Genomic DNA, 27818 nt, shown 5'->3' on the forward strand with positions numbered 1-27818 from the left:
TGTTTCTTCAGGGAGAGGGACATGTTTCTTTTGTTCCTGTCCTCCGGTAATAGAGGTACTGGAGATTCGCCCCATTTGTTGGCTAACTTCTCCAGTTAGCTTCCGAACAGGAGGGATCCTTTAAAGGGCATTCTCATGAGTTTTGTTTTGGAGCTGGTGTCGGCTGACCAATTCCAGAGCCATAGTTGCCTTATGGCTGGCACTATGGATGAGATACCCCTGGCTGAAGTGCGTACCAGGTCAGAGGTCGCATTCATGAGGAAAGATATTGCCGGTTCTAATGTTTCGGCGGAAGTGTTTGTGTCCCTGGATAGAAGCAAGCAGGCACATGTCACCACGGCGCAGCAGGAGGCAGTCTGCAGGGATATTGCTGCAACATCAAGTGATTGTTTAAGGATGGATCCTGACGTCTGTCCTGTGCATCCTTGAGTGCAGCTCCTCCTTCAACTGGAATCGTAGTGCGCTTTGAGACAGTGCAGACCATGGCGTCCACTTTTGGGAACCCTATGAGTTCTTTGGCAGGGGGTATAGGGCTTCAAGGCCCATCCTCCTTTGAAGCTGGCCTCCGGGGCATTCCATTCCAGGTCAATCAGTTGTTGTACGGCCTGTAGCATTGGGAAATAGTATGAGGCCTGACAGAGACAGACCAAAACTGGGTTCGTCTTAGGCTCCGCTGTGGTACTTGCGCCCGGAATGGCCAGCGCTTTCAGACTCAGAGGCACGAGATCTGGTACTCGTCTTTGGAGAAAAATTGCATCATGATTCAGTATGGTTCCATCCCTGGAGGAATTTCCCCTTCCTCCAGGGAGTCAGGCTCTTCCCCCGAGGTGTCTGTGTCCCCTAAGGGGAGGTATTTGCCCGGAAGGATCCAAAAGGGGCTTGGAAGGTTTTGCTCTTCTGGTGGAGGCTGTGGCACAGATGGAACCGATTGCGCTGTGGCACAGATGGAACCGATTGCGCTGTGGCACAGATGGAACCGATTGCGCTCTTCTGGTGGAGGCTGTGGCACAGATGGAACCGATTGCGCCTATACAAAGGTTTGCAGGCCTTTGAAGAATTCCACCCAGGAAAAATTCCCTGGGTCCATATTGAATCCAGAGGAATTCCCCGAGGTTCCCGGGATACAGAGGTCCGGGGTACTATCGTTGGTGGAACCGGACTCCTCAATTGTCTGAGGAGGGCCTTGCTTCGGTTCTTCTTGAGCCTCTTCGCACTGCAGGCATAGGGCAGATGTCACTTCGGATTGCACAGCTCTCAGGTAGGAGGCTGGGCAGAGGGTTTGTCCCTTGGCTTTCTTGACCGGTGGTGCTGTGGTGCACACGCTGGGAGAGCCGACAATGTGCGTGCAGGCCGTTATTTGTGTGTTTAGCAGAGATGCACGCGCCGTTGTGCGCAGTTGTTTGTGCGTCCGGCTCGCCACTGTGCGCATGCTCAGTTGTGCAGACAATATGGCGATCAAGGGGGGGAAATGGCGCCGACGACCATGCAGGCAAGATGGCGACCTCCCTGGAGGGTCTCCACGTGTGGGTCCTTGCCCGGACGGGGCTGCTCAACCTGATTTAACAGACGCCGGAAGGATGATCTGTGCGGCTATCCGAGCCTAGGAGACCGGAGACGTTAAGAAAGTTTTCTACCTTACCTTGTCTCGGCGCTTCCCGGTCTCGTGTTGGGTGGTTTCCGGCTGCGGGGGGGGGGGGGAAGAGGGAAAATACCTTCACCGCCGTGCTCGGTATCGTACCCGCTGCCTCTCAGCCACTCTGGGGGCTAAGTCCACGCCGGGAACCAGCTACGGGACTGGGCTCGCCTTTGAGGGATCTTGGAAATCACCTCAGGAATTCTCGACTGGGGGAGGGACCCCTTGGGTATCACTGCAGGAGAGCGGGGCTCGTCTTGTAGAGGTAAGGTTTTCTTTCTTCTTTGGTTTGGATTTTCTAACACTGTGCAAGCATGTATAGTGTTCCTAACTTCTTAGGAGACGGAGAAATACTGGAGAGCTAAGCTTCCTGCACGGGTATATGTAGGCTCACGTCAGATTGAAATCTGACTCCGTCTCCCAACTGCTATCAGGATTACACTATACCCATTGGTCCTGAGTCCATCTGCTACATGCTAGGAAAGCTGAAGTTTTGGTACCGAGACCTGTAATCAATATTTCATGCACAAGAATCATATATTTTGTTTGTTTTTTTAAACACATCATTGCATTTCTGTGCATTTTTAAATTCCTAATGCATTAGCATAGAAATAGCTTACTACACTACTAAATTAAGAAACTGCATCCTTAACCCATGCTGGTGAATGATCCTTTCTGGTGTCACTCATAAGCAGCATCTGCCTGTACCATATTACAGACCAAGCTGCCAGAGGAGGTACTTTATACCAGTCATGACCATAACAAGAGTTCAGTGACCCTCTACATTGTCTCCAGCAGGTCTGAGTAGCAGAAGCCCAATTGGGAATCAAACCCAGGTCTCTCCACGTGTCAGTGTCAAGCCATCAAGCCAGCCATGTGTCAGAACTTAAAATTACTCTTGAAATTTTAGCAAACATCAAGCATAAGGAGCCTTTGAATTAGCAAAATTCCTGACCAATGTCCATAGTTTAGTGACTATGGCTATTTAGTCAACAGAATTTTCACACTGCTTAAAAATGCTAAGTGTGCTTGCTCATGGGATAGTTGACTAAGTCCAGTGAAGATTTACTTCTGAGAATAAGTTTTATGCACATCTCTGAACTTCACAGAATAAAGGCCAATCACAACGGAATTTTAGCATAATAAATTGAGCTCAATTAAGAATTTATGACACCACAGCTTAAAAAGTGGTGCCCTACGGCTTTCTCCCGTAGTCTTTTACAGGAACATAATACACAGCAGAAGCACTATGCACTTTGGTAGCACTCCATTCACAGTGTTTGCACTAGTAGTTTTTTTTCTTAATGACAAGTTAAAAAGTCAGTAAAAAAACTCTGCCCTCCATGGACACTTAATTTTCTATATAAACTGTCACTATTTGGCGTTCTTAAATTAGAATGCATGCTTTCTTCAGCAAGTAAGCCTGACAGGCTTCTTCCATGTACAATACTAGCTTCTCTCATATATTTCAATCACATATTCTTCACTAAAACACCAGAAAAGCCCTCATCAGGAACGGCGACAGCATTAGGCATTGGACCCGCAACTGAAAACCCATTAAACATTTCCTGGAAGCATTTACTTTGGTACGTGAATAAAATACTACCCCCTCTTAACATAAAACTTTTTCGTATTACCTATTAAATGAGACACAGCAAAATATTTGGGGAATTTATACCACACTGGGGGAAAAAAAAAATACAAAAGCCTATGCACATTATAGATTTTTATTTTCTTGAATATATATTAAAATGTCGCCAGCTCTATTAGACACTCTCAGTTTGGTCCTGAATTTTCCAGATAATACATTCATGACTTGTCAGCAGCTTCACAGGCCTTTGGTAATGGAGTGGCAACAGACTCTTTGCTCTCTGTAAGTGCTCTGGGTTGATGAATAAATACACTAAACTTGACTCCCTGGTTAGCTGCTGCTCTAACAAACCCGCTATTGGCGGTCATGGTGATGGCTTTCAAATTCTCTCCTGTCCCAAAGATGGTTATAGAGCGAGTATTGATTTTTGAACTGGCTGCAAGTCTTAAGGCACGTTCAGATGGCTGGTCTGGCACAACATTAATTCTCTTAATAAGCAGTGCGGCACGGTCTTTTTCTCCAGGTCCACCTAAGGTTTCTAAAATGGACTGAAAATCCTTAACTGCAGATTCACATGCAAACAGCTCTTTGCCTTTCATGAAATCCTCCAACTGTGGCAAGACCTGTTCCCGCCTCTCCTGCGTAGCTTGTTCCGTCAGTACTTGTTCCTTAAAAATGTAGCCACAGCCTCCATGGCTAAGGGCAGAAACATAAGTAATTAAAGTAGTGATGTCTAGATTAATTTTGTTGCACACATCCACCTTGATCTCGGTAGGAAAAGCAACGCTGGCCACTACTTTGTCACGATCTACCTTACTAACTTGCATGAGCTCTAGGCTTTCCTGACTGTCATCAGAGTCACTGTTACTCAGGCAGCTGTCTTCGTTTGGGTGAAGTGACGATGCATTAACAGCAACTATATCGCCTCGCACAGATATGCCCATTTCTTTCAACTTCTCAGCCATGGGGCTGGAAATACTGTTGTAGAAAGCAAAGATGATATGAGGGTTGCTGTACTGTACCAGTTGCTGACTGCTTGCCTGTAGATAATCTTCGGCCTGCTCAATGATGCTTTTGTCACCATATTGGCCCCTGCCAAGCCAGATATTGTGCAGGGCCTCAGCCTTCCGGCCAATGGCTTTTACCCAAGTATGGCCTCCGTTTGCTACAATATCCACCACCAGCGTTTGCTTATCCCCAAACCTATCTTCATAGTTGAACACGTGAAGGACGCCGACCACCTCATCCAGGCTTTCTGCAGATTCGATGATGGCGCGGAGATGAGTGAGGTTGGTGCTCTGCAGGTGGGACTCCTTGATGGCTACTTTACCAGCCTCCACCTTCCGCAAGAACTTTAGCTCGGCCTTCAATTTGCTACACAGTTTGGCTCCGCCTTCAATGCCTCCAGCTCGAGAGCAGGAGAGGGCTTCTGCTCTCTTTATTAGCTCCTTGGCTACAGCAATTCTTTCGCAAAGCATCGAATGCACAGACATACTGATGACATTACTTCTGTAACAGAAAAAAAAACCAAAAACGTTTTTACATGAAGTTAGCCATTCCAAAAAAAAACCAAACAAACACACACACCACTAGAAGCTCATTCTTTCTGCTATTCATAATTAATGTTTAATATTGTGGGCATATAAGACCTTGAGGGAGGGGGGGAAAAAAAAAAGTCTCACCCCATAAGTTTCAACAAGCAAGACAAAATGTAAATTTCACTGGTCCCAGTGAAAGCTTGCCTTTTTCCAGGTAAAAATAAAAATTTCAGATTATATGAGATCCAAATTAACTAGAATACTATAACTATCACAAATTCTCCAGGAAACAAAGAGGCCAAAATTTTTAACAAACATAGAAGTGACAGCAGAAGGCGGCCAAACGGCCCATCCAGTCCGCCCAGCAAGCTTTCACACCTATTTGTTTTCATACTTATCTGTTACTCTGACCACTGAGGTCAGGGCCCTTATTTGTAACTTTTTGGTTCCAATTCCCTTCCACCCCCACCAACAATGCAGACAGCAGTGCTGGAGCTGCATCTAAGTGAAGTATCTAGCTAATTGGTTTGGGGTAGTAACCGCCGTAATAAGCAAGCTACTCCCACGCTTGTTTACCCTGCCTGTGCAATTCAGTCCTTGTTTGTAGTTGTCTGAATATAAATCCTCTTTACTTCAAGAATACATTTCAGAAAACAGTATCGTATTTCATAGCTGAGCAGTTCAGACTCAAGTATAGAGTACACTCGTAAAGTAATTTTGTTTTTCTAATCAAAATGTGTACTGCTATAAATAAGATGACATGGATCCAAAACAATACCTTAAACATGACACTCTTGAAAATTTGGTGCAGAGAGGACACCAAACACAAACGTTATTAGGACACACACACACACACACACACACACACACACACACACAATGCAAGTATTAAGGGCATTAGTAGGACGTTTCATAGATTAAGATCATACCCAAGATACCCTGGGTTTAAGGAAAGGGTCATGCCAGTCACAGTATGTGCAAAATTAATCAATTTGGAGACTCTACACAGAGAGACATGGCAATTGCCTAAGCCTACTTCTCTTCTTTCAAAAAAATAGGTTAAACATTAAAAGCAGACAAAAACACACATAAGTGAATTTTAAAAGCCCAACGCTCACATTAATTAGGGGATGAGCGAATACACCAGGCTCGCACATGACTAGCGGATTTTACAAGCCTCTGAGATAAGTGTGCATCTCCTGGAGCGCGTACATCTTCAAAGTTTTGAAAAAAGGGACGGGGATGTGCACATAAATACTGACGCAATCCATCGTGCACCGAAGTCCCCTGCTGCGTAGCTTAACGTCTGCTATGGTCGTGCAAAAAAAAAAAATGTAAAGAAAATTAGGAAGATCTGTGGTGTTTTAAGGGTTGGGGCTAACTGGGGGGAGAAAAGACTATTAAATTAAGGGTGTTTGGAAGATTTCTCTCAATTGGGCGAACTGAGGACAAACTGGTAAAAGTGGGAATAGCACTGCATGCGCCACTTTTAAAATCTCCTGATTTACGCGGTTAGAAGTGGCATTTGCACTCCCCTTAAATTTTGGTGCACACATGCATGCGGCCAGGCAATTTTTTTTTTTTTTTTTTTTTTTTAACATGCACACATATACAAGTTATAAAATAGCCACGTCCCTGGGCGCAGGCTCTTGCATATGTGCATGTGCGCTCACGCACCAGTTTGAAAGTTACTGTCTTATATCTGATTAAAACTATAAAGAAATAAGCCCAGTACTGTGACTCAGGTGGTGCAACGCTATGCACAAATCTCCTAACAGGCTGATTCATTAACAAGTGCAGGAGAGCCGGCGCTCCTTGTTGAGCACCCACTCTCCCGACGGCCGCCCAGGCTCCTCTCCTGGGTGCACGATTTTGTATTTACATTAGGGCCCGCACCTCCTTATTAGTTGAAGCGGCGGCTGTCAGCGGGTCCGACAACAGATGCTTAATTTTACGAGTGTCTGTTTTCAAACCCGCTGACAGCCATGGGTTTGGAAAACGGACGCTGGCAAAACTGAGTATCTGTTTTCGAATCCACCGACGGGCGAGCAGATTTTTGTTTTGTTTTTTATTTTGGGGCCTCAGACTTAATATCGCTATGATATTAAGTCGGAGGGTGTACAGAAAAGCAGTTTCTTCTGCTTTTCTGTACACTTTTCCGGTGCTTTCTATGGTTAACGCCTGCCTTTGGGCAGGCGTTAATACATTTTACTTTCAGTATCCCGGGCGACTAACTAATAGGCTCATCAACGTGCATTTGCATGTGATGAGCGCTATTAGTTTTCGCAAGGTTGGCCGCGCGTTTTCAAGGCGCTTTTATCCCTTACAGTATAAGGGGTAATAGATGCGCGTCGAAAAAGCACGGCCAAAACGGGTGCTAAACGGTGCGCTCGGCTGGGCGCACCATACTGAATCAGCCTGTAACAGGGCCAGAGGTTCCCCAAAGGAGGCAGGAAATGCAACTGCAGCTAGGGCACCATACTCTGCTGGGGAAAAAGAGGCACAGAGTTGATCCACTAGATTTCTTGGGCTCTTGATTGTAAGGAATTCTGTGTCATCCAAACATGCTATTTGTTGGGGATGGGAGGAGAGGTTAAAAACTGGAGAAAAATGGAGGATTAAAAAAAAAAAAAAAAAAAAGGAGTTATGTATACTGCTTTCATATGGGCATAAAAGTGTTAATGGCGGATATGAAAACCTTGATCTGGGAAGCAGAAATCTTGATCCCTGGTAAATCTGTTTATGAAAGATTAAGTACTTAACATTTACTGCTCCTATGCAGTTTAAAAAAAAAAAAAAATACACAACACACTCAACACTTGCACAGTTCCTTCAGTTGTAATTTCAGGGAGGGTTGCTAGAAGCAACAACATTAAACATCCTTAGCAGAAGTAACTGCCTTTGACCTTCAGCTGCGGACTGGACAAATACCATGTACTGCAGCTAGCAACTAAATTCATTAAAAAAAAAAAAGAAACACAACTCACTATTAAATCTGGAGTGCACAAATATTTAATGTTTTACTGCAATCTGTGGTCATCGTTTATTTATTACATGCTTTTCAAGCAGGTGAGATCAAAGTATGCTACAGAACGGCAGAAAAGAGGTGTGCACTAATAGCAACAATGATATAACCTAAGACAATGACAAAGCAAAAGATAGAATATTAAATCAACAACAATGAATACCAGAAAGAAGAACAAGATATCTGAGACACCACCTGAGAAACAAGGTGTGGGGGGAGGAGGGTTAAACTGTTGGGAGGGAACAAGCAGTCACTTAGTCAATAGTGCGGGAGGTCATGGTCAAGAACAGTCAGGGGCACCACCCTTCGCTAAGGGCCAAAGACCTCAATAAATAGCCAGTTTTCCAGTGGGTCAAGAGATCTGGAGAACACCCCATGACCATTAGGTCCTGTCCTTTCCGCAGGCTGGCGAGCTGCATTTCCTTAGGAGCAAGTACAATCAGGTGGGTGTTCGGTATGGGATGGAAAGTACCGTTCCCAAAAAGGATGATGCCATGAAGGGAACATAAAAATGGATAAAGCTTTTTTCAGAGGAGGAATCTTTATCACTAAAAATGAAGTGATTGAACAGTCCGGGAGTACTGCCATATTTCAACCGACACTTGGCGTAAACTCATAGACCCGGGGAGAACATTCCAGCCCAGTGGTTAGCAGTTCAGCTCTTTACTGCGCTGCTCCAGTTGGCTCAGAAACAGAATTCACATTTTACCATGGGAAAGAGATGATTAAAAAGTTATTTATCACAGTCACTCAGTACAAGCTGAAAAGTTTATGGAAAAAGGCAGCCCTCTAAGAGAATCAGTAGCAAACTACAACCTTTCATGAACCATCGAAAAATGAATGGCCTGAGATCTATTTATTTGATATTCTTTTTTTTTTTTAAATCAAGAATGGTCTCAAAGTGGATTACAATAAAATTAATGCAAGTTACAACAGTGTTAAAGCAACAGAAAATAGTGGCTGAGCATCTATACGTTTAAAGACAGATTCCTAGTTAGGTTCTTCATTGCTGCTCTAGAAATAGGAATACCTCTGTGCTAACTAGGTCGCTGGATGGGAACTTTTATTGGTGAAAAGCCATACTTTAGCTTTTTTCATGAAAGTGAAGTAGCTGGGCTTTAAGCATAGAGATAATGGAAGCATGTTCCAGATCTCTGGGGCATAATAGCTGAAGGCCCGAAGTCTAGTGCAGGATAGAAAGCAGAGCCAGTTGGGAGGATCAGAGTTCTCTTATGGGGGAATAAGGGAGAGGAGCTGCAAGGGATTACATTCTAAGATCAATTTTTTCTCTCCAACCATATTTAGCACAAGCCACAGAATTGTAGCCATGAATCTAAATAGAGACTTTGCAGAAAGTCTCACACCCCCCTTCCCCCCAAATTGAATCAACTAACTACAAAATATCAATGGGTCACCATGAATACTATTTAGTAAATTCTCTGAAAAGATATCTCTGCTGCTTTCGACACTGTCAACCACCAAATACTCCTATCCCGGCTATCAGAAATCGGCATCTCTGGCACTGTACTATCATGGTTTACCTCATATCTCACCCATAGAGAATACCTGGTCAACATTGACAACTCTGAGTCCCCACGCATACCCCTCCTCCAGGGTGTCCCCCAAGGATCCTCCTTATCCTCCACCCTCTTTAACATATCTCTTCTTCCCCTCTGCTATCTACTTTCTAACCTCGGTCTCAATTTCTTCATGTATGCGGATGATGTACAGATCCTCATCCCCATGCAAAAAACCCTACAAGAAACTCTAAACTTCTGGGAATCCTGTCTTGCCTCCATTAACTCTCTCTTAGACAGCCTCCAACTCGCTCTTAACACAGCAAAAACTGAAATCATCCTCATTTCCAACAAACTCGAGGTTACCTCACAGGCCTCTACTAAAACTACCCCCACAACCCTCCCCATCCTGCCATCTGTAAGAGACCTAGGTGTTGTATTAGACAAACACCTTAATTTTCATCCACACATCAAATCCCTTCTAAAACCGGCTTCTATAAACTCCACATCCTCAAAAAGCTCAAACCCCTCCTCCACCTTCAAGACTTTCGCCTTGTATTGCAGTCCACAATCCTATCAAAATTAGACTACTGCAATTCACTTCTCCTAGGCCTGCCCTACGCCACAATTAAACCCCTACAAATCCTGCAGAACTCCATGGCACGAATCATCACAGACACTCGTAAGAGAGAACACATCACACCCATTTTAAAAGAACTGCATTGGCTCCCCATCCCTTTCCGTATAAAATACAAAACCCTTACAATACTCCATAACGTGCTCCACAAAAATGACCACGAATGGCTCAAGGAAACACCACGTTTCCGTACATCCAATCGTCCATCCAGAGCCTCCACGGCGGGCACTTTACACATCCCACCCCTCAAAATAGCAGACCACTCAACTACCAGAGAGAGAGCCTTTACCATAGCCGGCCCCTCCCTCTGGAACTCTCTCCCCACATATCTCCGCCTTGAACCTTCCTTACCCAACTTCAAAAAAGGCATCAAAACCTGGCTTTTCTTACAAGCATACCCTGACTCCAATCAGACCTAAACCCCCTCCACTGCCACTTCCAATTCCCTTACCCCTTCTAATCCGTTGATGCATCCTAGGGAATTGCTGATTTTGTAAATTTGTTAATTTTTATTCTCAGTTTTTTTAACACAGTTCCTATCAATTTCTCTCTCCCCTAGCACTTCACTACCTTTCTCCTTCCCGCAACTTCTGCGCTTACTGTCACCTGACCCCCATCCTCTCCTTTTTCCTTCACTGCTCCACCTCCCCCCTCCCTGTTATTTGTAATTTCCTCTTCCTCCTTTACAATGTTGATTGTGAACCGGCATGATATGTCCTATGAATGTCGGTATATTTTAAAAGCATTTAAATAAAATAAATAAATAAATAAAATAAAGAAAGCAAATTTGCTTACTCTAAATAGCAATCTCCATAGCCAGCCATGATGTCTGGATATCATCCAGCAGCACCAAGCGGACTGCTCTCTTGGCTAGTTGGACTTCTGCTCTACTAGGCATATGTGGACATTGACTGAGGGGGCTCGTGGCAATTTTATTGCCAATTCTAGCTAGACAGTTGATTCTCCAGGGAGGCAGATGGATATTTAAAATGGCCACTTCATCCTGTCTACAGAGAATACTGTTTATGATAAGCAAGTTCGCTTTCTCCACCGATGAGCAGAGCTGAATTAGCCAGGACATGTGGAGATTCCCAAAACAAGGGTTGCAGTGCAACATTTACTGAGTAAGCAACCCAGACCCCAATGTGGAGAGCAGACTACTGGGTGAACGGACTATGCAAATTGTATCCCACTGATGCAGCAATAGCTCTGACTTGAGTTTTGATGGTGTCTGTAATTTGTTGGCTTATCTGCATATAACAGTGAATGATGCAGTCTGCTAGCCAGTTGAACAATCTACGTTTAGCTACTGCTAAGTCCAGTCTGTTAGAATCGTAAAAGACGAATAGCTGCAAAGCCTGATGAAGTGGTCAAGACCTTCTATAATAAACCAAGGCTCTTTTACACTCTAATGTATGAAGGACTTCCTCACCTTCATGTGCACGTGGCCGCGGGAAGAATGCAGAAACTTTGGGTGGTTGTGGAAGAACTGCATTTAAGGCAGATAATGATCTAAAGTCTGAAGATTGCCAGTCTTCTGGTTGATGTTATTGCCACAAGAAATATTAAAACGTGGGAGACGTTGACTCCAATGGGGCATCATCATTGCCGCTCATCAATTCAGTGTGCAGAGATGGTGGCCAGCACTATTTAGAAGGGCTTCCTACTAAAAAATGTCAAAAAGTTTATGTGCAGCCATAAAAAAAAAAAAAATCATCAAAACCCTTTTTTTTTTTTTTTTTTTTAGAAACTCAGTAGCATTCTAGAATTGGAAAAAACTTTCCTAACATACTTTCAATGATAAAAGAGCTTTTAGTTAACCACGAATGACACACAACTAACAGTAGCAGATTTGTGAGAACAATATGATGCTTCTACTAGATTTGATCAGGAGTTGGTACAGTAGATGACGACATGGCATCCTTCTATTCAGACTGCTAATTCACTTCTCCTGCCCAATCCCTGAAATGTCTGATACAAACTGCCACATCTTCTTCTAATACCACTATTGCTATTTGGAGGTGCAATTTATCAAAGCTTTTAATAAAGCTTAGTGGAACGCATGATTCGGTGCAAGAGTCAACAGTGTTGGCACCTGGCAATAGTAATAATGATCAAATTTGACTTGATAACTAGAGGGAGAACACTAAGGAAAGCTACTGTGATAGCATTTAACTTTCAAAAGGGAGACTATGACAAAATGAGAAAAATGATTAGGAAAACACCGAAAAGATCAATTGCAAAGGTTGAGTTTACAACGAGCATGGACACTGTTTAAAAATATCATCCTGGAAGCTCAGACCAAATGTATTCTACATATTTAAAAAAGCTGGAAGGCAGGCCCAATGGGTGCCAGCCTGGTTAAAAGGTGAGGTGAAATATTATTCTAGCCAAAAAACATTTTTTCAAAAAAAATGGAAAGTGATCGGAATGAAGACGACAAGAAACAGCATAAGCACTGGCAAGTTAGTTGCAAAGCATTGATAAGGAAAGCAAAGAGAGAATTTGAAAAGAAGCTTGCCTTGAAAGCAAAACCTCATAATAAAAGTTTTTCTGGTACATTCGAAGCAAAAATCTTGGAAAGAAGTCAGTTAGACCATTAGATAATTGAAGGGTGAAAGAGGACTAAGGAAGGACAAGGCTATAGCCGAGAGATTAAATTAATTTTTTGCTTCGGTTTTTACTGAGGAAGATGTAAGGCAGATACCCAGAGATATTTAAAGGTGAAGAGTCAGAAGAAGACGTGAAACAAATCTCAGTGAATGTGGAAGATGTAATAGGGTAAATTGATGAACTAAAGACTAGCAAGTCACCTGGACCAAATTGTATATATTTCACAGCGCTGAAAGAACTGAAAAATGAAATATGGAACTACTATTAGTAATCTGTAAACTATCATTAAAATTAGCTACGGTACCTGAAGATTGGAAGATGGCTAATGTAACCCCAGTTTTTAACAAGGGTTCCAGGGCTGATCCAAGAAACTCTAGACTGGTGAGCATGATTCAGTGCTGAGAAAAATGGTTGAAGCTATTATATAGAACAAAATTATTGAACACAGAGATTGTCTCATTTAAACTAAGCCAACAGGGATTTAGCCAAAGTATAGATTGGTGGGACAAGACTTTTTTTTTTTTATACTTTTTTTTCTTTTTTGAATTTACAGAAATTACAAAATTAAAGAAAGGAATATTCCTTGCTTACAGAAAAAAAAAAAAAAAAGACATAAAAGAAAATATTAAGTTTAAGATAAAAAAAAACACGTAATCATGTATCTTCGAAAGAAAATATAAAAACAAGGAGAGAAAAATTAGGAGACATAAGGATAAATAACCAAAAGATCAGAAACTAGCTTAACATGAGCTTCATGCAGTCATACACCAACATGGATTGATAACTTAGATCTACTGGGATCCAGGAGAAGAATTTAAAATATTCCTGGAATTGATGAAAGACTTAAGTTGCTCAGGTTAAAACACAAACAACCAAACAAACCAAAAAACCCCCACGAAGCAAACGTTCAGATAACCAACAACACATTTACAGGGATATCTAAGAACAAAAAAAAACAGCCTAAGGAAATGGCCTGCGGACTAAGAGCAAGAAAATCTTTTCTCCTCTCCTGGGTACAAGCGAGCAAAAAAATCAGGAAAAATGTGAATCATCTGTCCATGAAATAGAGAGGAAATATTTTTTATATATCTTTTCATCACTTCACTTAAATCCTGTTCAGAAACAAAAGAAACTAGCAACATGGTGCAGTCAATGATATCAGCACCAGAATTTCCCAAAAAGTCAGTCAAATTTTCAATAGGATTAGGTATTTGAGCAGACTGACTGTTGAAAGCTCACTGTGTTAACAATGGGATGCAAGTAAACTTTACTGAGTGGGAATTTTTTCTGGATCGAAATGAAGAACTTCCAGGAAATATTTCCACAAGGGGGTAATATGGATTCTCTCCCACCAATCCAGGGAAATTCAAAAACCGTAAGTTTATATGCCTGAAACAGTTCTCAAGAAATTTGATTCTAGGAGGAAAAATTGTTCCGATCCTTAGCCACAGCGGCATTAAAGATCTGGATATTCCCAACAGCCAAAATCTTGGATTTCATTTCCCCTAGTTAAGAATTGTAATTTCTCCCCATAATGTACACCTTAGATGATAAACAGTCCATCTTCATACTGCAAGCTTTCAAAGAATTACCAGAGCCTGCCATCAAGCCCCAAATAGCATCCAGAGTAACAACCATCGGCTTAGCTAGTAGAAAAGACGACTCATCCGAGGTCACAGAAGTGCCAAGCCTGGCGATTCAATCAACTCTTCCCAATCATGAGGGGAAGAGGAAGCCAAACAGTCAGCAAGACCAAATTCCTTGGCATCTTCAGGTAATAAAGATAGCAACGGCACCAAATGAACATCATTCTGCGACGCCATGGGTAACGGGGGGAGGTCTCGCGGCCAGTGGGATTTGAAGATCCAGGTGATTAGGGTGTAACCTCTCCTGGCAAGTGCTCCCTCACCTGAAATCGCAATGGAGCCAACAGTCCCCAAATGCCCTGCCGAACCAGGTAAGGAGGATGGAATGAATTGCTGCCCGAGTAAGAGTACATCTAAAGGGAAACCCTGAACTTTCCCTTTCCTTTTTGATGGCATAGCTTCCAAGAAAAACCCAAACAACTAAGAAATGTGGAGCAGTGTCTTAACCTGGTCTCATGCTGCCATCTTGCTCTCGTCTAAAATCCCACCTGCTACATATTTTTGAAGGTGTGAGTAAAAATATGTAGATAAAGTTGAGCAAGTTGATATAGTGTATGGATTTTTCAGAAAATGTTTTGACAAAGTACTTCATGAGATGCTTTTGGAGGAAATTAAAAAATCATGGAAGAAGAGACAATGTTTTATGAAGGATTGAGAACTGGATTAGAGCTAGAAAATAGAGTAGGGCTAGCTAAATGGTTAATTTTCTCAGTGAAAAGATTAGTAGAGTACTCCAGGGATCTATACTGGGACTGCTGCTTTTTAACACATTTATAAATAACCTAGAGATGGAAAAAAATGAGTGAGGTGATCAAATTTGCTGATGATACAAAAGTTATTCAAAGTAGTTAAATCACAAGAGGACTGTGAGACTGAGCATGCAAATGGAAGATGACATTTAATGTCAACAAGTGCAAAGTGATGCACATAGGGAAGAGGAACCCAAATTCTAGCTACACAATGCAAGGTTCCACATTGGGAGTCACCACCCAGGAAAAAGATCTAAGCGCCATTGTGGATATGCTGAAATTCTCTGCTCAGTGTGTGTCGGCAGCCAAGAATGCAAGTAGAATGCTAGGAATTATTAGGAAAGGAATGGAGAATAAGAGAGAATATGATAATACCTCTGTATTGCTCCATAGTGCAAGCTCATCTTGAGTATTTTCTGATTGCTATGCTTGACATCTCTGCTGCGTTCGACACAGTCAATCACAATGTCCTCCTCAACATCCTCAGGAGTATCGGGATCACTGGCAATGCCCTCGCCTGGATACAATCATATCTACAAAATCACTTCTTTACTGTCATAGTGGATAACAATGAATCCGACCCCATCAGTCTGCCACAGGGTGTTCCCCAAGGTTCTTCCCTCTCCAATATATACATGCTTCCTCTCACCACTCTGCTCACTAACCTACACATCAAGCATTTCATTTATGCTGATGATGTGCAACTCATTTTCCCTTTCTCTGACTCTATCCAAACTGCTCTACAAAACTGGGAATCCTGCCTTTCCTCCATCAACCAACTCCTTAATGGCATGCACCTAGCTCTAAACCCTAACAAGACCGAACTATTAATCATATCCAATAAGCAACCACTTCCAGACATTCCACTTACACACTCATCCACCACTTTTCCCACCCACGTTCGCAGTCTAGGTGTACTTATTGATAATCATCTCACTTTTAAATCTTTCATTAAGTCCATCATAAAGGAATGTTATTTTAAGCTACAAACGATAAAAAAACTCAGACCTCTACTTCATTTCACGGACTTCCGTACAGTACTCCAGTCTATTATTCTGTCCAAAATAGACTATTGTAACGCACTCCTCCTTGGCATCCCCGCCTCACACACCAAGCCATTACAACTATTACAAAATGCCGCCGCTCGTATATTGTCAAATTCTAAAAAAAGGGACCATATCACTCCCACACTTATCAATCTACACTGGCTCCCAATACACTCACAAATTCTTTATAAAGCACTCTCCATCATCCACAAAAGTATATCAAACTCCAACCTCAATTGGATCAACCCCCCTCTCCTTCCTCGCACCTCCAATAGACCCACCCGCCCAGCAAGGAACTTTACGTGCCCAATCCATCAAATCTTTCAAACTCTCCTCCACCATAGGCAGGGCTTTCTCTCTAGCCGGCCCCACCATTTGGAACTCCTTGCCTCATGATATTCGCCTGGAAACATACACACCCAAATTAAAAAAAAAACTGAAAACATGGCTCTTCCAGCAAGCCTACCCCATGTCACCCCCCATCACATAAATCTCATCTGTAATGTATATTTGCGATCTACGTCTATGAATACGGTATGATAACGGAATATGGCATGTCTCTTACTTTGTACAATGTACTATTGCGAATTATGTACATAGTTATTTTATATAATTTATAGTTCCTTGTATCGATTTTTGTATCATTGAATCATTTATATTGTTTTCTCTAGCCAATATCACCCATCCCCATTTTTAGTGTTATCTCTATTTATATGTAAATTAACTGTTTATATCTGTTCTATGTAAGGGCTCCGCCCAAAAGTTATTGTTCTTTGTGAAACGATGTGATGTGCGAACGGACATCGGTATATAAGAGACTTTAAATAAATAAATAAATAAATAAATAAATAAATAAAGTATTGTGTGCAGTTCTAGGCACTGCATCCCAAAACATATAGCAGAATTAGAAAAGGTACAGAGAAGGGCAACCAAACTAAAGGGGATGGAACAATTCCCCTATTAAGAAAGAGGAAGGAGGTTAGGGCTCTTCAGCTTGGAAAAGAGACAGCTGAGGGGAGATATGTGAGGTCTGTAAAACTGAGTGAGTGGAACAGGTAAACACAAATCGGTTTACAAAGACTAAGGGACACAGAATGAAGTTATTAATACATTCAAGACAAATAGGAGAAAATATTGTTTTACTTAATGCATAATTAAACTCTAGAATTCAATACTGAAGGATGTGGTAAAAGCTGTTAGGGTTTAACAAAGGCTTGGATAAGTTCTTGAAGGAGAAGTCCATAAAATGTTATTAACCAGACAGACTTCTGAAAAGCCACAACTTATCCTTGGGTGTTAGCTGCATGATATCTATCTACTGTTCGATCCTGCCAGGTACTTGTGACCCGGATTGGCCACTGTTAGAAACAGGATACTTGGCTAGATGAAACTTTGGTCTGACTCAGTACGGCAAATTGAGAAATTACTACTTACCTGATAATTTCCTTTTCTTTAGTATAGACAAGAAGATCCAGACCAAGTGGGTTATACATCTTTACCAGCAGATGGAAACGGAGCAAAGGTGACATCAAAGTATATATATACTCCTGCAGTGACATCAGCCCGCCAGTATTCTCTGCAAAAGCCAACTGTGGACAAACTAGCAAAACTTGATTAATAGATAACCATTCCAGCACTCAGCCAACAGGAAAAAAACTGAGTTCAGACAAAGAATGTATTAACACTAGTCTAGGGATTGGATTAACACTTACCAGTAACCCCTGGAACATGCAGCCACATAGGAGGATAACAGCACAACACACGGCAGTCAAGGGCAGAAAGATGGATCCATCTGTCTATACTAAAGAAAAGGAAATTATCAGGTAAGTAGTAATTTCTCATTTCTTAGCATTTAGACAGATGGATCCAGAACAAGTGGGATGTAGTAGCTATTTCCGAACAGGATGGAAGGCTTCCCTTGGTACAGTCAAACCGCACATACGAAGGCTGCGTCCTCCCGAGCCTGCACATCCAGACAATACCTGGAAAAGGTGCGTAAGTAGGACCATGTTGCAGCTCGGCAAACATCAATGGGAGACAACAATCTAACCTCCGCCCATGACACTGCCTGAGCCCTAGTGGAATGAACCCTAATCTGACTAGGCAACGGCTGTTGAACATACACATGCACGGATATGACTACCTCCTTAATTTAGCAAGCTATTGTAACCCTCGAGGCCAACTCGCCCTATTAACTCCATGTGAAGAACAAAACAGGCAATCTGTCTTCCTGAGAGGCTTAGAAACCTCCAGATACCTCACAACATTTCTTTTGACATCCAAGGGTCGCAACAATCGATATTCCTCAGCATCTCTTTCCCTGTCCAAAGATGGCAAGGAAATGGACTGATTCAAGTGAAAATCCGAAACCACCTTTGGCAAAAAGGAAGGAACAGTACGCAATTGTATTGCGCCCAGAGTCACTCGAAAGAATGGCTCCTGGCAAGACAAGACCCACAGCTCGGATACTCTACACGCAGGACAAACTGCCACAAGAAACACAGTTTTCAAGACAGTAACCGCAAGGAGAAGTTATGATTCTGTCAAAAAGCGGGACCCACCAAAAAATCCAAAACCAGATTAAGATTCCACAAGGGCACTGGTAACTGCAAGGGAGGACAAAGATGTTTTACTCCTTTCAAGAAGCAGGCCACATCCGGATGAGCTGACAAGGGTCCAACATGCACCTGACTCCTTAAACAGGCAAGAGCTGCTACCTGTACCTTTAAGGAATTAAGGGCCAACCCTTTACTTAATCCATCCTGCAAAAGATCCCGCTCTTTTTGGAATTTAACCGAACGAGGAACAACTCCTCAACCCTCACACAGTCACACAACTCCTCAACCCTCAAACAGTCGCCAAACTCGCAAATAAGCTAAGGAAGTGAAGAAGTTTCTTGCTCATAGCAAGGTAGCAATTATCCACGCTTCAGTAAGCAAGCCCTCTCAAGGGCCATACTTTAAGACAAAATTGAGTCAGATCTTCGTGAAGAACAGACCTCTGCTTCACCAGATCTCTGTGCGCCGGAAGCCAGGGGAGTCTACCAGGAACCTTCGCAGATCTGCGTACTATGGTCTCCTGGGCCAATCTGGTGCCACCAGAAGCACCATCCCCCTATGACCCTCGATCTTCTGGATCACTCTGCCCAACATGGGCCACGGAGGGGAAGGCATACAGCAGTTTGCATTTTGGCCACTCCTGCACAAGGTAATCGATTCCCAAGGACTTTGGATCTCTCCTGCGACTGAAGAAACTAGGAATATTTGCAGTGCGAGAAGTTGCTAGTAGGTCCAGAAATGGAAGGCCCCAGCGATACACTATTAGCTGAAACACCTCCTTTGAAAAATTCCCATTCTCCTGGATCCAAACTCTGTCAGCTGAGAAAGTCTGCTCTTACATTGTCTTTTCCTGCAATGTGCGAGGCTGAGATCTCCTGAAAATGCTCTTCCACCCATTCCATAAGCTGGCCTATTTCCTGAGATACTTGCTGGCTCTTGGTTCCTCCCTGCTTATTGTTGTAAGCCAATGTCGTTGCATTGTCTGACATTATTCGGTCCACTCGACCCTGCAATTGGTCACTGAACTGTAAGCACGCCAACTGGACCACACAGCCTTCCAGCCAATTGATACTCCAGTGCCCTTGCACTGTCAGCTCCTAACAGTGATTCCCCCAACCCTGGAGGCTCGCACCTGTCGTGAGTACCAGCCAATCTGGTGAGCTTAGGGAAATCCCCCTCACCCCCTTTAACCATCACTGCAGGTGAGCACAGACCTCCATTGGCAGATGAAACCAAATCAAATACTCCTGAGACTGTGGGCTCCAACAAGAGAGCAGGGTGTGCTGAAGAGGAGGCATATGTGCCCTCCCCAACGGCACACTTCCAGGATCGCCGCTATCAATCCGAGCACCTCTAGATAGGACCACACTGTCAGGTATATTGTAATTATCAATAGATACACCTGTGCCATCAACTTCTGAATACAACCCTCCAGCAGGAACACTCTGCCCTGCTTCATATTGAACCGAACACCGAGCTACTCTAGCAACTGAGATAGCTGAAGACTGCTCTTGGCCAGGTGCACCTCCCAACTGAGCTCCTGCAACAAGGAGATCACATTGTGCGGCACCAAGAGGCACTCTTCCAGAGTCTTGGCCTGAATCCGCTAGTCATCCAAGTAAGGGTGTATCAGAATCCCATCCTCTCTCAACTTTGCCGCCACCACCACCACAACCTTGGAAAAGGTTCTGGATGTGGTGGCCAAACAAAAGGCAGTATTCGAAACCGATGACGACATCCCAAAACCGTGAATTGCAGAAAATGATGCTCTAGCTGAATGGGGATATACAGGACAAATCTAAGGACATCAAACTCCCCCAACTGCACGGCCATTATCACTGAGTGCAAGGTTTCCATGCGAAAATGAGTCACCTGCAAATGACGGTTGACCCCTTTGAGATCCAGGATAGGACAAAGAGCCCTCCTTGGGCACAACAAAATAAATGGAATAACAGCCCATATTTTCTTGAGAAGAGGGCAATGGAACCACAGCCCTCAGACTGAGGAGCTTTGACAATGCACACTCCACTGCCTACCTCTTCTGCAGGGAGTGGAAGGGAAACACCATGAACACACCCCGAGGAACACTGTGAAACTCCAGTGCAAATCCATCTCGTATCACCTCCAGGACCCACTGGTCTGACATGATTTCAACCCGCCTCTGATAAAAGAGAGGAGACCCCCCTATTTCCTGTTCCCCCATCCTCCAGGGAGTAAGGATTGGCTTCATCATCTGTGCCATCCGGGTCCCTATCATGAAGACCAGCCGCCAATCTAGGTGTACTTTGACACTTAACTGCAGCACCAGGCGTGCAAGAGTTCACCACCTGCGACTGATATGCCAAGATTGGTCGGGGCCGAGGACTGCACCTGAAGAAAGGACTGTAATCCTTGAAGAGAATTCCACCCAAGAAAAGGCAGCATGATCCATGCCAAAATCAGGAGGCACCTGACCTGTGCTCAGTGAATTACTTTCTCCCACTAATGAACCAGTTAGGGGAGTTCCAAAGTCAGGTGCCCCTTCTTACACATCTTTTACCCAGGCACGCATCAGGCTGGGAAGAGCCGGGCTTAGTAAAATCAGACGAGGGCAATTCCCCCTGAGCTTCCATGCAGCTCTGACACAAGTTAGAGAGAACGCCAGGCTGAGATGCCCGAATATGACAAGCAGCACTTAGGTTTCTTAGCTATAGGCACCATCAGTCTATCAGTATTCACACTGCAAACTAATTAAGCATCCAAAACGTAAGCTTATGACTCTATGCCTTGATGAGCGACCAAAAAATGAACACCCTCATTGCCACTCAGATTGTGCGTATAGGGAAGCACACACCTCAAATAGACACCACTACCAACAGGTTGCCCAAGCAGGCGCCCAACTAAGCGTCCAAAAACCTGACTCACAACCAGATGCACTCTCACGAACTGACGGTCCTGAAGAGGGCAACCCAATGTGCAAGAAAACTTGTGAAAACGCTGCCGCAGCCTACCACACGGTGCACAGTGATAAGCCTAAGAGTGGGGCCTAGCCCAAAAAGGTTGCTCATGTCCCCTAAACTCCCTCGGAGGCAGGAACAAATGTCGGATCGGCATGCCGAGCATGGAGACCGGGGGAAGATGGAATCCCTACAAAAAACCCTCCTCCTGTTTTTTTGTTTTTGCTTTACCTGAGCTCAGCCTGTCCTGGTGAGTACAGAATCTGTCTTTGGTTGCAGGGCGAGAGGGCATATACCATGATCACCGCAGTCCGCTTCCTGCACTTGCTTGTCTTTCAGAGCTAAGTCCATGCCACTGGACCAAGGCACTCATCTGAGGGAAAATCCAATATATAATCACCTCAGGAATTCTCAACTGTGGGAGGGACCATATGGTATCACCACAGGACAGCAGGGCAAATTAATTTTCTCTTTCTTTTCTCCTTTTGAAAACTTTAAGCAATTCCCAGTAGGGAGATGCACGTCCACCATCTGCTGGAGACAGAGAATACTGGTGGGCTGCCATTGCAAGAGAACTGTGATGTCTGCTTTGCTCCGTCTCCATCTGCTGGTAGAGGTGTATAACCCACTTGTTCTGGATCCACCTGTCTAAAACACTAAAACTTTGTGTTCCTATGTAAAGGACAAACTTTGACAAAACATGCCCACTGTGTAAAAAAGTAAATTGTGACAGTTCCAGTGCTAGAGACATATAAATACCAGCTTCTTCAATCAATCATCATTTTTGTCAGAAACTGTTTGACTGTATTCAATGATAGGTGAGGATCTCCAATTCCATCCACTTTCCAAATATATATAATCTGTTCACTTCACTTGCTGTTAAAATACCTAAAAATATATTTTTACCTTTTTGCTACAGGATCCACAAACCTCAATGTAAATACTAATAAACGTGGAGAGGGATGGACTACAAAAGCTGAAAGTAAAGAATCTGCCGGCTGGCTCCAGATTTTAGATCCCACATCACTGATGTAGGACTGAGCCATCGCCATAAAGACCTGCACCAATTCCTCCTCAACTGGAGTCTTGCTCATCTGGGCATAAGAACATAAGGCTTGCCATACTTGGTCTACCAAGGGTCCATCAAGCTCAGTATCTTGTTTTCAACAGTAGCCAAGCCAGTTAAACAAGTACCTGGCAGGATACCAAGGGGTAGATAGATTCCAAGCTGCTTATCCCAAAAATAAGCAGTGGATTTCTGAAATTCTCCCTTAATAATAGTTAATGGACTTTTCCTCCAGGAATTTGTCCAAACCTTTTTTTAAACACAGCCATACTATTGGCTTTTATCACGTCTTCTGGAAATGAATTCCAGAGCTTACTTATGCATTGAGTGAAAAAATATTTTATCTTATTTATTTTAATATTTTATCTTATTTATTTTAAATAAAATATTTTATCTTATTTATTTTAAATAAGATAATTGATTTGATTTGATTTGATTTGTATCAAGAATTGATTTGATTTGTATCAAGAAATTCGGTATATAAAAGCCTTAATAAATAAATAAATAAATAAATATATTCCCCAATAACTTTATTGTGTGTCTCCTGGTCTTTGTACTTTCAAATGAATAAACAACTGATTAACATTTACTGGTTCCAGTCCATTCATTTTATAGACCTCTATCATATCTCCCCTCAGCAGTCTCTTCTCCAACCTGAGGAGTCCTAAACCTCTTTAGCCTTTCTTCATATGGGAATTGTTTCATTCCCCTTTATCCTCTTAGTCACCCTTCTCTCTGCTCTCACCAAAACAACTTTCAAGAAGTAAAATAATTGCTCTCCATACAATATCACCTACTTCCTCGGCTTCACAAAGAAGTCTGACCGTTACACATTTTTTAAATAGGTATTCTCTCTCTCCATATGTATGTATGTATAGAGAGAGAGAGTATACATATTTTTAAAATGTGTAACCGATCAGACTTCTCTCTCTCTCATACATATATATTCCATGATGAGACCACACCTTAAATACTGTGTACAATTCTGGTCGCCGCATCTCAAAAAAGGATATAGCTGAGATGGAGAAGGGCAACCAAAATGATAAAGGGGCTGGAACAGCTCTCCTATGAGGAAAGACTAAAGAGGTTAGGGCTGTTCAGCTTGGAGAAGAGACGGCTGAGGGGGATATGAAAGAGGTCTTTAAGAACATGAAAGGTCTTGAACAAGTAAATGTGATGCGGTTATTTACACTTTGAGATAATAGAAGGAATAGCGGGCACTCCAAGAAGTTAGTAAGTAACACATTTAAGACTAATCGGAGAAAATTCTTTTTCACTCAATGCACAAGTAAGCTCTGGAATTTGTTGCCTGAGGATGTGGTTAGTGCAGTTAGTGTAGCTGGGTTCAAAAAAGGTTTGGTTAAGTTCTTGGAGAAGTCCATTAACTGCTATTAATCAAGTTTACTTAGAGAATAGCCACTGCTATTAATTGCATCAGTAGCATGGGATCTTCTTGGTGTTTGAGCGCTTGCCAGTTTCGTTTGGCCTCTGTTGGAAACAGGATGCTGGACTTGATGGACCCTTGGTCTAACCCAGCATGGCAATTTCTAATGCTCTTATGTTACACACACTGTTTCTATGCAACTTCGGTTAATGCAGGTCAGGGCTGCACACTTCCTGGTTAGTTGTTGCAGTGCAGCTTCTCTCCTCTCCTCCAGTACAGTACTATAAGGTTTCATCAATTAAAAGTACGGTAGTTAGGTGGACAGTGAACGAAGAGAAATACCAACTTGACAAGAAATAAAAGGTTAGCAAACAAGTTGCGGTTGATACCTCGCCACTAACTAAGAAGACCAAACAAAAAAAAAAAATCATGAACTTTTCACTATAGAAAAAAAAAAAGATGAAGGAAAGAAGAAGATGGAACTAGCAGGAAAAGTCTTGTGCAGGATCTTGGGTTTCCCTTCACGTCTCTGTAGGAGATGGAGCAGGCAAACTGAAAGCTTCCAAAAACCCTTACACTTGGGGAACGATGTCCACATTGCCAATAAATACTTAAAACCTGATTGAAAGGAAGCGTTGCCCGATCTGGTTATTTGTGGCTCCCAGTCCTCGATCAGCATTTTTAGATTTAAAAAAAAAAAAAAAAAAGAAAAGTCATCCTAAAAAAAACGTGGCCGCCGGCTGCAATATATCCTGCGGTACAACCTCGCTGGCCTTACCGCCGCTCCCGGGCCTGAGCCGGGGCAGGAAAGCCCGGCGCCTGCGCTACTCCCCGGTTCCGGGACATACGGGGAGGAAAGGCCCTGCCGGCTATGGGGGGAGCCGGCTCTCCTCCCTCCCTCGTACAGCGCCCATCCCCACGCTTACCTCCAGCCTCCTCCTCCTCCTCCTCCGGTGCGACGAGACCCTCCTCAGCTTAATCCCCGCCGGCCCCCGCTCCCGGAGAAAGCGGAGGTGACGCAGCCTCGGCCTCTCCCAGCCCGGAGCCAGATAAAGCGTCCGGTGCCTTACGGGCCTCTGGCGGGTGAGTGGGGAAATGCTTCGTTTTTATTTTGTAATTATTGTTTTCGGTTCTTTTGCCGCAAATCTCCGAGCAGGCTCAAAGGGGCCTGCAGCAGATAAAGGCAGAACTCGGAAACAAACGATCGTCCCATTTAACACATGGCTTACTAGAGAAGAGCTGCAGCTACTAGCGCCCAACCTAAAATGAGAAAAATATGGCTAAACTAATAGGAAACTGGAACCACCAGATAAAAGTAATAATAAACATCTTACTACATAGACTGCCATATAACAAAACAAATTGACTAACCTACCGCATAAAGTTAAAAACATGTGTAACAGAAAATAACTTATAAAACAAAAAAGGAATGGTAATGTAACCCATAGTTACTAGGTGACATGGTATTAAAGAGGCCTGTTGTGACATGTTTAATGTTTTGTTCAGTTTTATCTCAGCATTCACCAATGTTACAGGCTGATGCAGACATCTGGGCGTTAAAACATTCAGGCTGATGCAATACTGTGTACTCATACTAGCACACAGAATAACCCACGGTTGGACGTGCATTTTGGACTTACGTCCGTAACCCCTGATGCAATAAGGAGATTAGCGCATCCAAACCAGGGTGTAGCTAATAGCGCTTATCACATGTAAAATGCCATGTTGCTGAGGCTATTAGCTATTAACCCAAATGTAAAAATAACCATGCGCCCGACACACATTTTAACCCTCAAAAGTTAACACCAGCCCAGGAGCTGGCATTGTTTTGAGGAGCCCCAAAAGTTGTTTAGAAAAACAGAAAATACTGCATTTCTGTGGTTCCTCCGACTTAATATAAAGTCGAAAGAACCACAGAAAGCAGCAAGGCGAAAAAATAAATAAAATATCTTGACGGCGGTCAGGTTAGGAAAATGGACGCTCAATTTACGAGGACCCAGCTCCCAAATGGGTTCTTGTAAGCTCCAGGGAGGAAATGCCAATTTTTTTTACCTGGATTCCTTTTCTTGCTGAGGCACGGGGCATATCTTCCTGAGGCGAGTACTATGGGGGTTACAATAGTTCTGCTATGAGTGAAGTTTCTGGAGTATGAGCAGCACTGCTTGATGGTGGATTATTACATTGCATACGACAGTATTAACATTTACTGATGTGAAGGCAGTTCTGTAACTTTATTGAAAGGCGCATACTACCTCTGAACTGGAACCCGCACTTTCTGTGGATATTTATGTGGAAGAAAATATATGAGACAGAGAAAGAGAGTGAATCCTGTGGTTTTATCTGGAGTTTCATGGGAGCATGGAGACTAGCGGGATCATGAAGGAAACTAAACCCAAAGTCTACCTACCTGCTGATTTGGACAGATATAATAGTGGCAGCTTACAATGAAAAAAACAAATAGAATGCAAACAACTAGAACTAACAACTCTATAATGAAATCAACTCATAATATTGCCACTAAAATAATCTAATTTAGTAAAAAAAAATATAAGAATCAGCATACCTAGGAACTCTCAGGATTTGGCCCAGTGATTCTGTAATTTTAAAGGAATTGCCGGGTCTCTGGGCCAACATCAGAAAATTCCCAGGCCTGCTGCAGAAGCAGACCCTGCAGGAAAAAAAATCACCTGGGTGCGCAGTCAGAGATAAGTTGGGCCCATACAGCCAGAAGAAGGAGCATGGGTCCTGCGCACCGGAAAGAAGCAGGAGGATATCCGTCGAGTCACACAGCCACAAGAGGAGGAGACGCATGGGCACCTGGGTATGTTTTTTGTTTTTTTTTAATTGGAGTCCAGGGACAACGCCAAGGGCATTCAATTTAACAACTGTAGCAAAATCAACTTCTCAAGGCAGCAGGGGTGCACAGGAACAGGAATGAACTCAGTGTGTGCTCTTTTTCTAGGCCTTGTTGGTTCGAGGCGGGGCCTGAAAGAGGAGCACTCGCTGACTCCTTCCCTGTCCCCGTGCACCCACCACTGCCTGAGAAGCTGATTCTGCTGGCTACAACCATACTTCCCCCAATCAGAGGTGCCATAGGCCCAGGGATTTCTGCTCCTGTCTAGCCTCCCTCTGCTACTGGGGCTAGGGGTTTCCCTTCAAGAAACAGCAATCCTGTGGTGGTCCTGGTTGATCTGCTGAGGTGAGAGGTGAGGGAAAAAACAGAAGGGACAAGATAGAACAGGAGGCAGAGAAAGTGGGGGAGAGAAAGGACACAGCTTAAGGAAAGGACAGAGGAGAATTCTGATTGGAGAAAGAGACAATGAGATAGAGGATAGTGTGTTAGAAAATGTGTTAGAAAAAGTGTTTCTTTGTCAGAAAATGTCCTAATTGTACAACAGTGTAGTCAGTTTTATATTGAAGCATAAGGAAAGCTTTTTTTTACTCCCTGTACTTTTCCACTAAGATAAGGGCCTCAACTGGGATGCCTTCCAACCAGTGGCATAGCCAGAATTGATTTTTTGGGTGGGCACAAGGTTAACATGGGTGGGCTGTAGGCATGCAGGTCTACTAGTTGTTTTTTTACTGATAAATAATGCCAAATTATGCAGCACAGCATTCACATCTACGCCTAAGTATGAGGTTTACTTAATGATACAAACATAATTCACAGTGATTTGTGGTATTTTAGCCTTATTATTACGATTTTATACACGGCTCCTACCTGTCCATAAATTTTGAGAGAGCGGTTGTGTTGCTTATATTTAAATTACTAACATCTCAAAATATAGATATATATTTTTACCTTTGTTGTCTGATCTTTGTATTTTTCTAATCAGTTGGTCCTGGTCTCTTTTTCCCATTTTTTCCCTTATAGCTCAT

At 43.1% G+C, this 27818-nt stretch overlaps 1 protein-coding gene across 5 annotated transcripts; it reads right to left on the minus strand.

The window, feature by feature from the left end:
* Nucleotides 1–3346: 3346 nt before the first annotated feature.
* Nucleotides 3347–26838, minus strand: C2H7orf25 (chromosome 2 C7orf25 homolog). 5 transcript variants are annotated; one of them, XM_029589542.1, is made up of 2 exons: nt 26627–26838; nt 3347–4733 (listed from the first exon to the last, which is right to left on the minus strand). In XM_029589542.1, the coding sequence occupies exons 1-2, from the start codon at nt 26677–26679 to the stop codon at nt 3443–3445; spliced, it is 1344 nt and encodes a 447-aa protein (XP_029445402.1). In that variant the 5' UTR covers nt 26680–26838; the 3' UTR covers nt 3347–3442. The 5 variants fall into 5 exon arrangements, with proteins under 5 accessions (XP_029445402.1, XP_029445399.1, XP_029445403.1 ...); XM_029589539.1 differs by lacking the exon at nt 26627–26838 and adding an exon at nt 26503–26523; XM_029589543.1 differs by lacking the exon at nt 26627–26838 and adding an exon at nt 24866–25174.
* Between the last annotated feature and the right edge of the window lie 980 nt (nt 26839–27818).

Source organism: Rhinatrema bivittatum, chromosome 2 (assembly GCF_901001135.1).
Source record: "Rhinatrema bivittatum chromosome 2, aRhiBiv1.1, whole genome shotgun sequence".
NCBI classification, from domain to species: Eukaryota; Metazoa; Chordata; class Amphibia; order Gymnophiona; family Rhinatrematidae; genus Rhinatrema; species Rhinatrema bivittatum.

Bases quoted from the DNA above. Each gene is read 5' to 3' on its own strand.
- C2H7orf25 (XM_029589541.1), bottom strand. From the start codon at position 24,785: ATGTCCCGGAACCGGGGAGTAGCGCAGGCGCCGGGCTTTCCTGCCCCG. The intron at 4,734-24,717 runs GTAAGGCCAGCG...TTTCTGTTACAG, and splicing joins GCTCAGGCCCGGGAGCGGCG to AAGTAATGTCATCAGTATGT.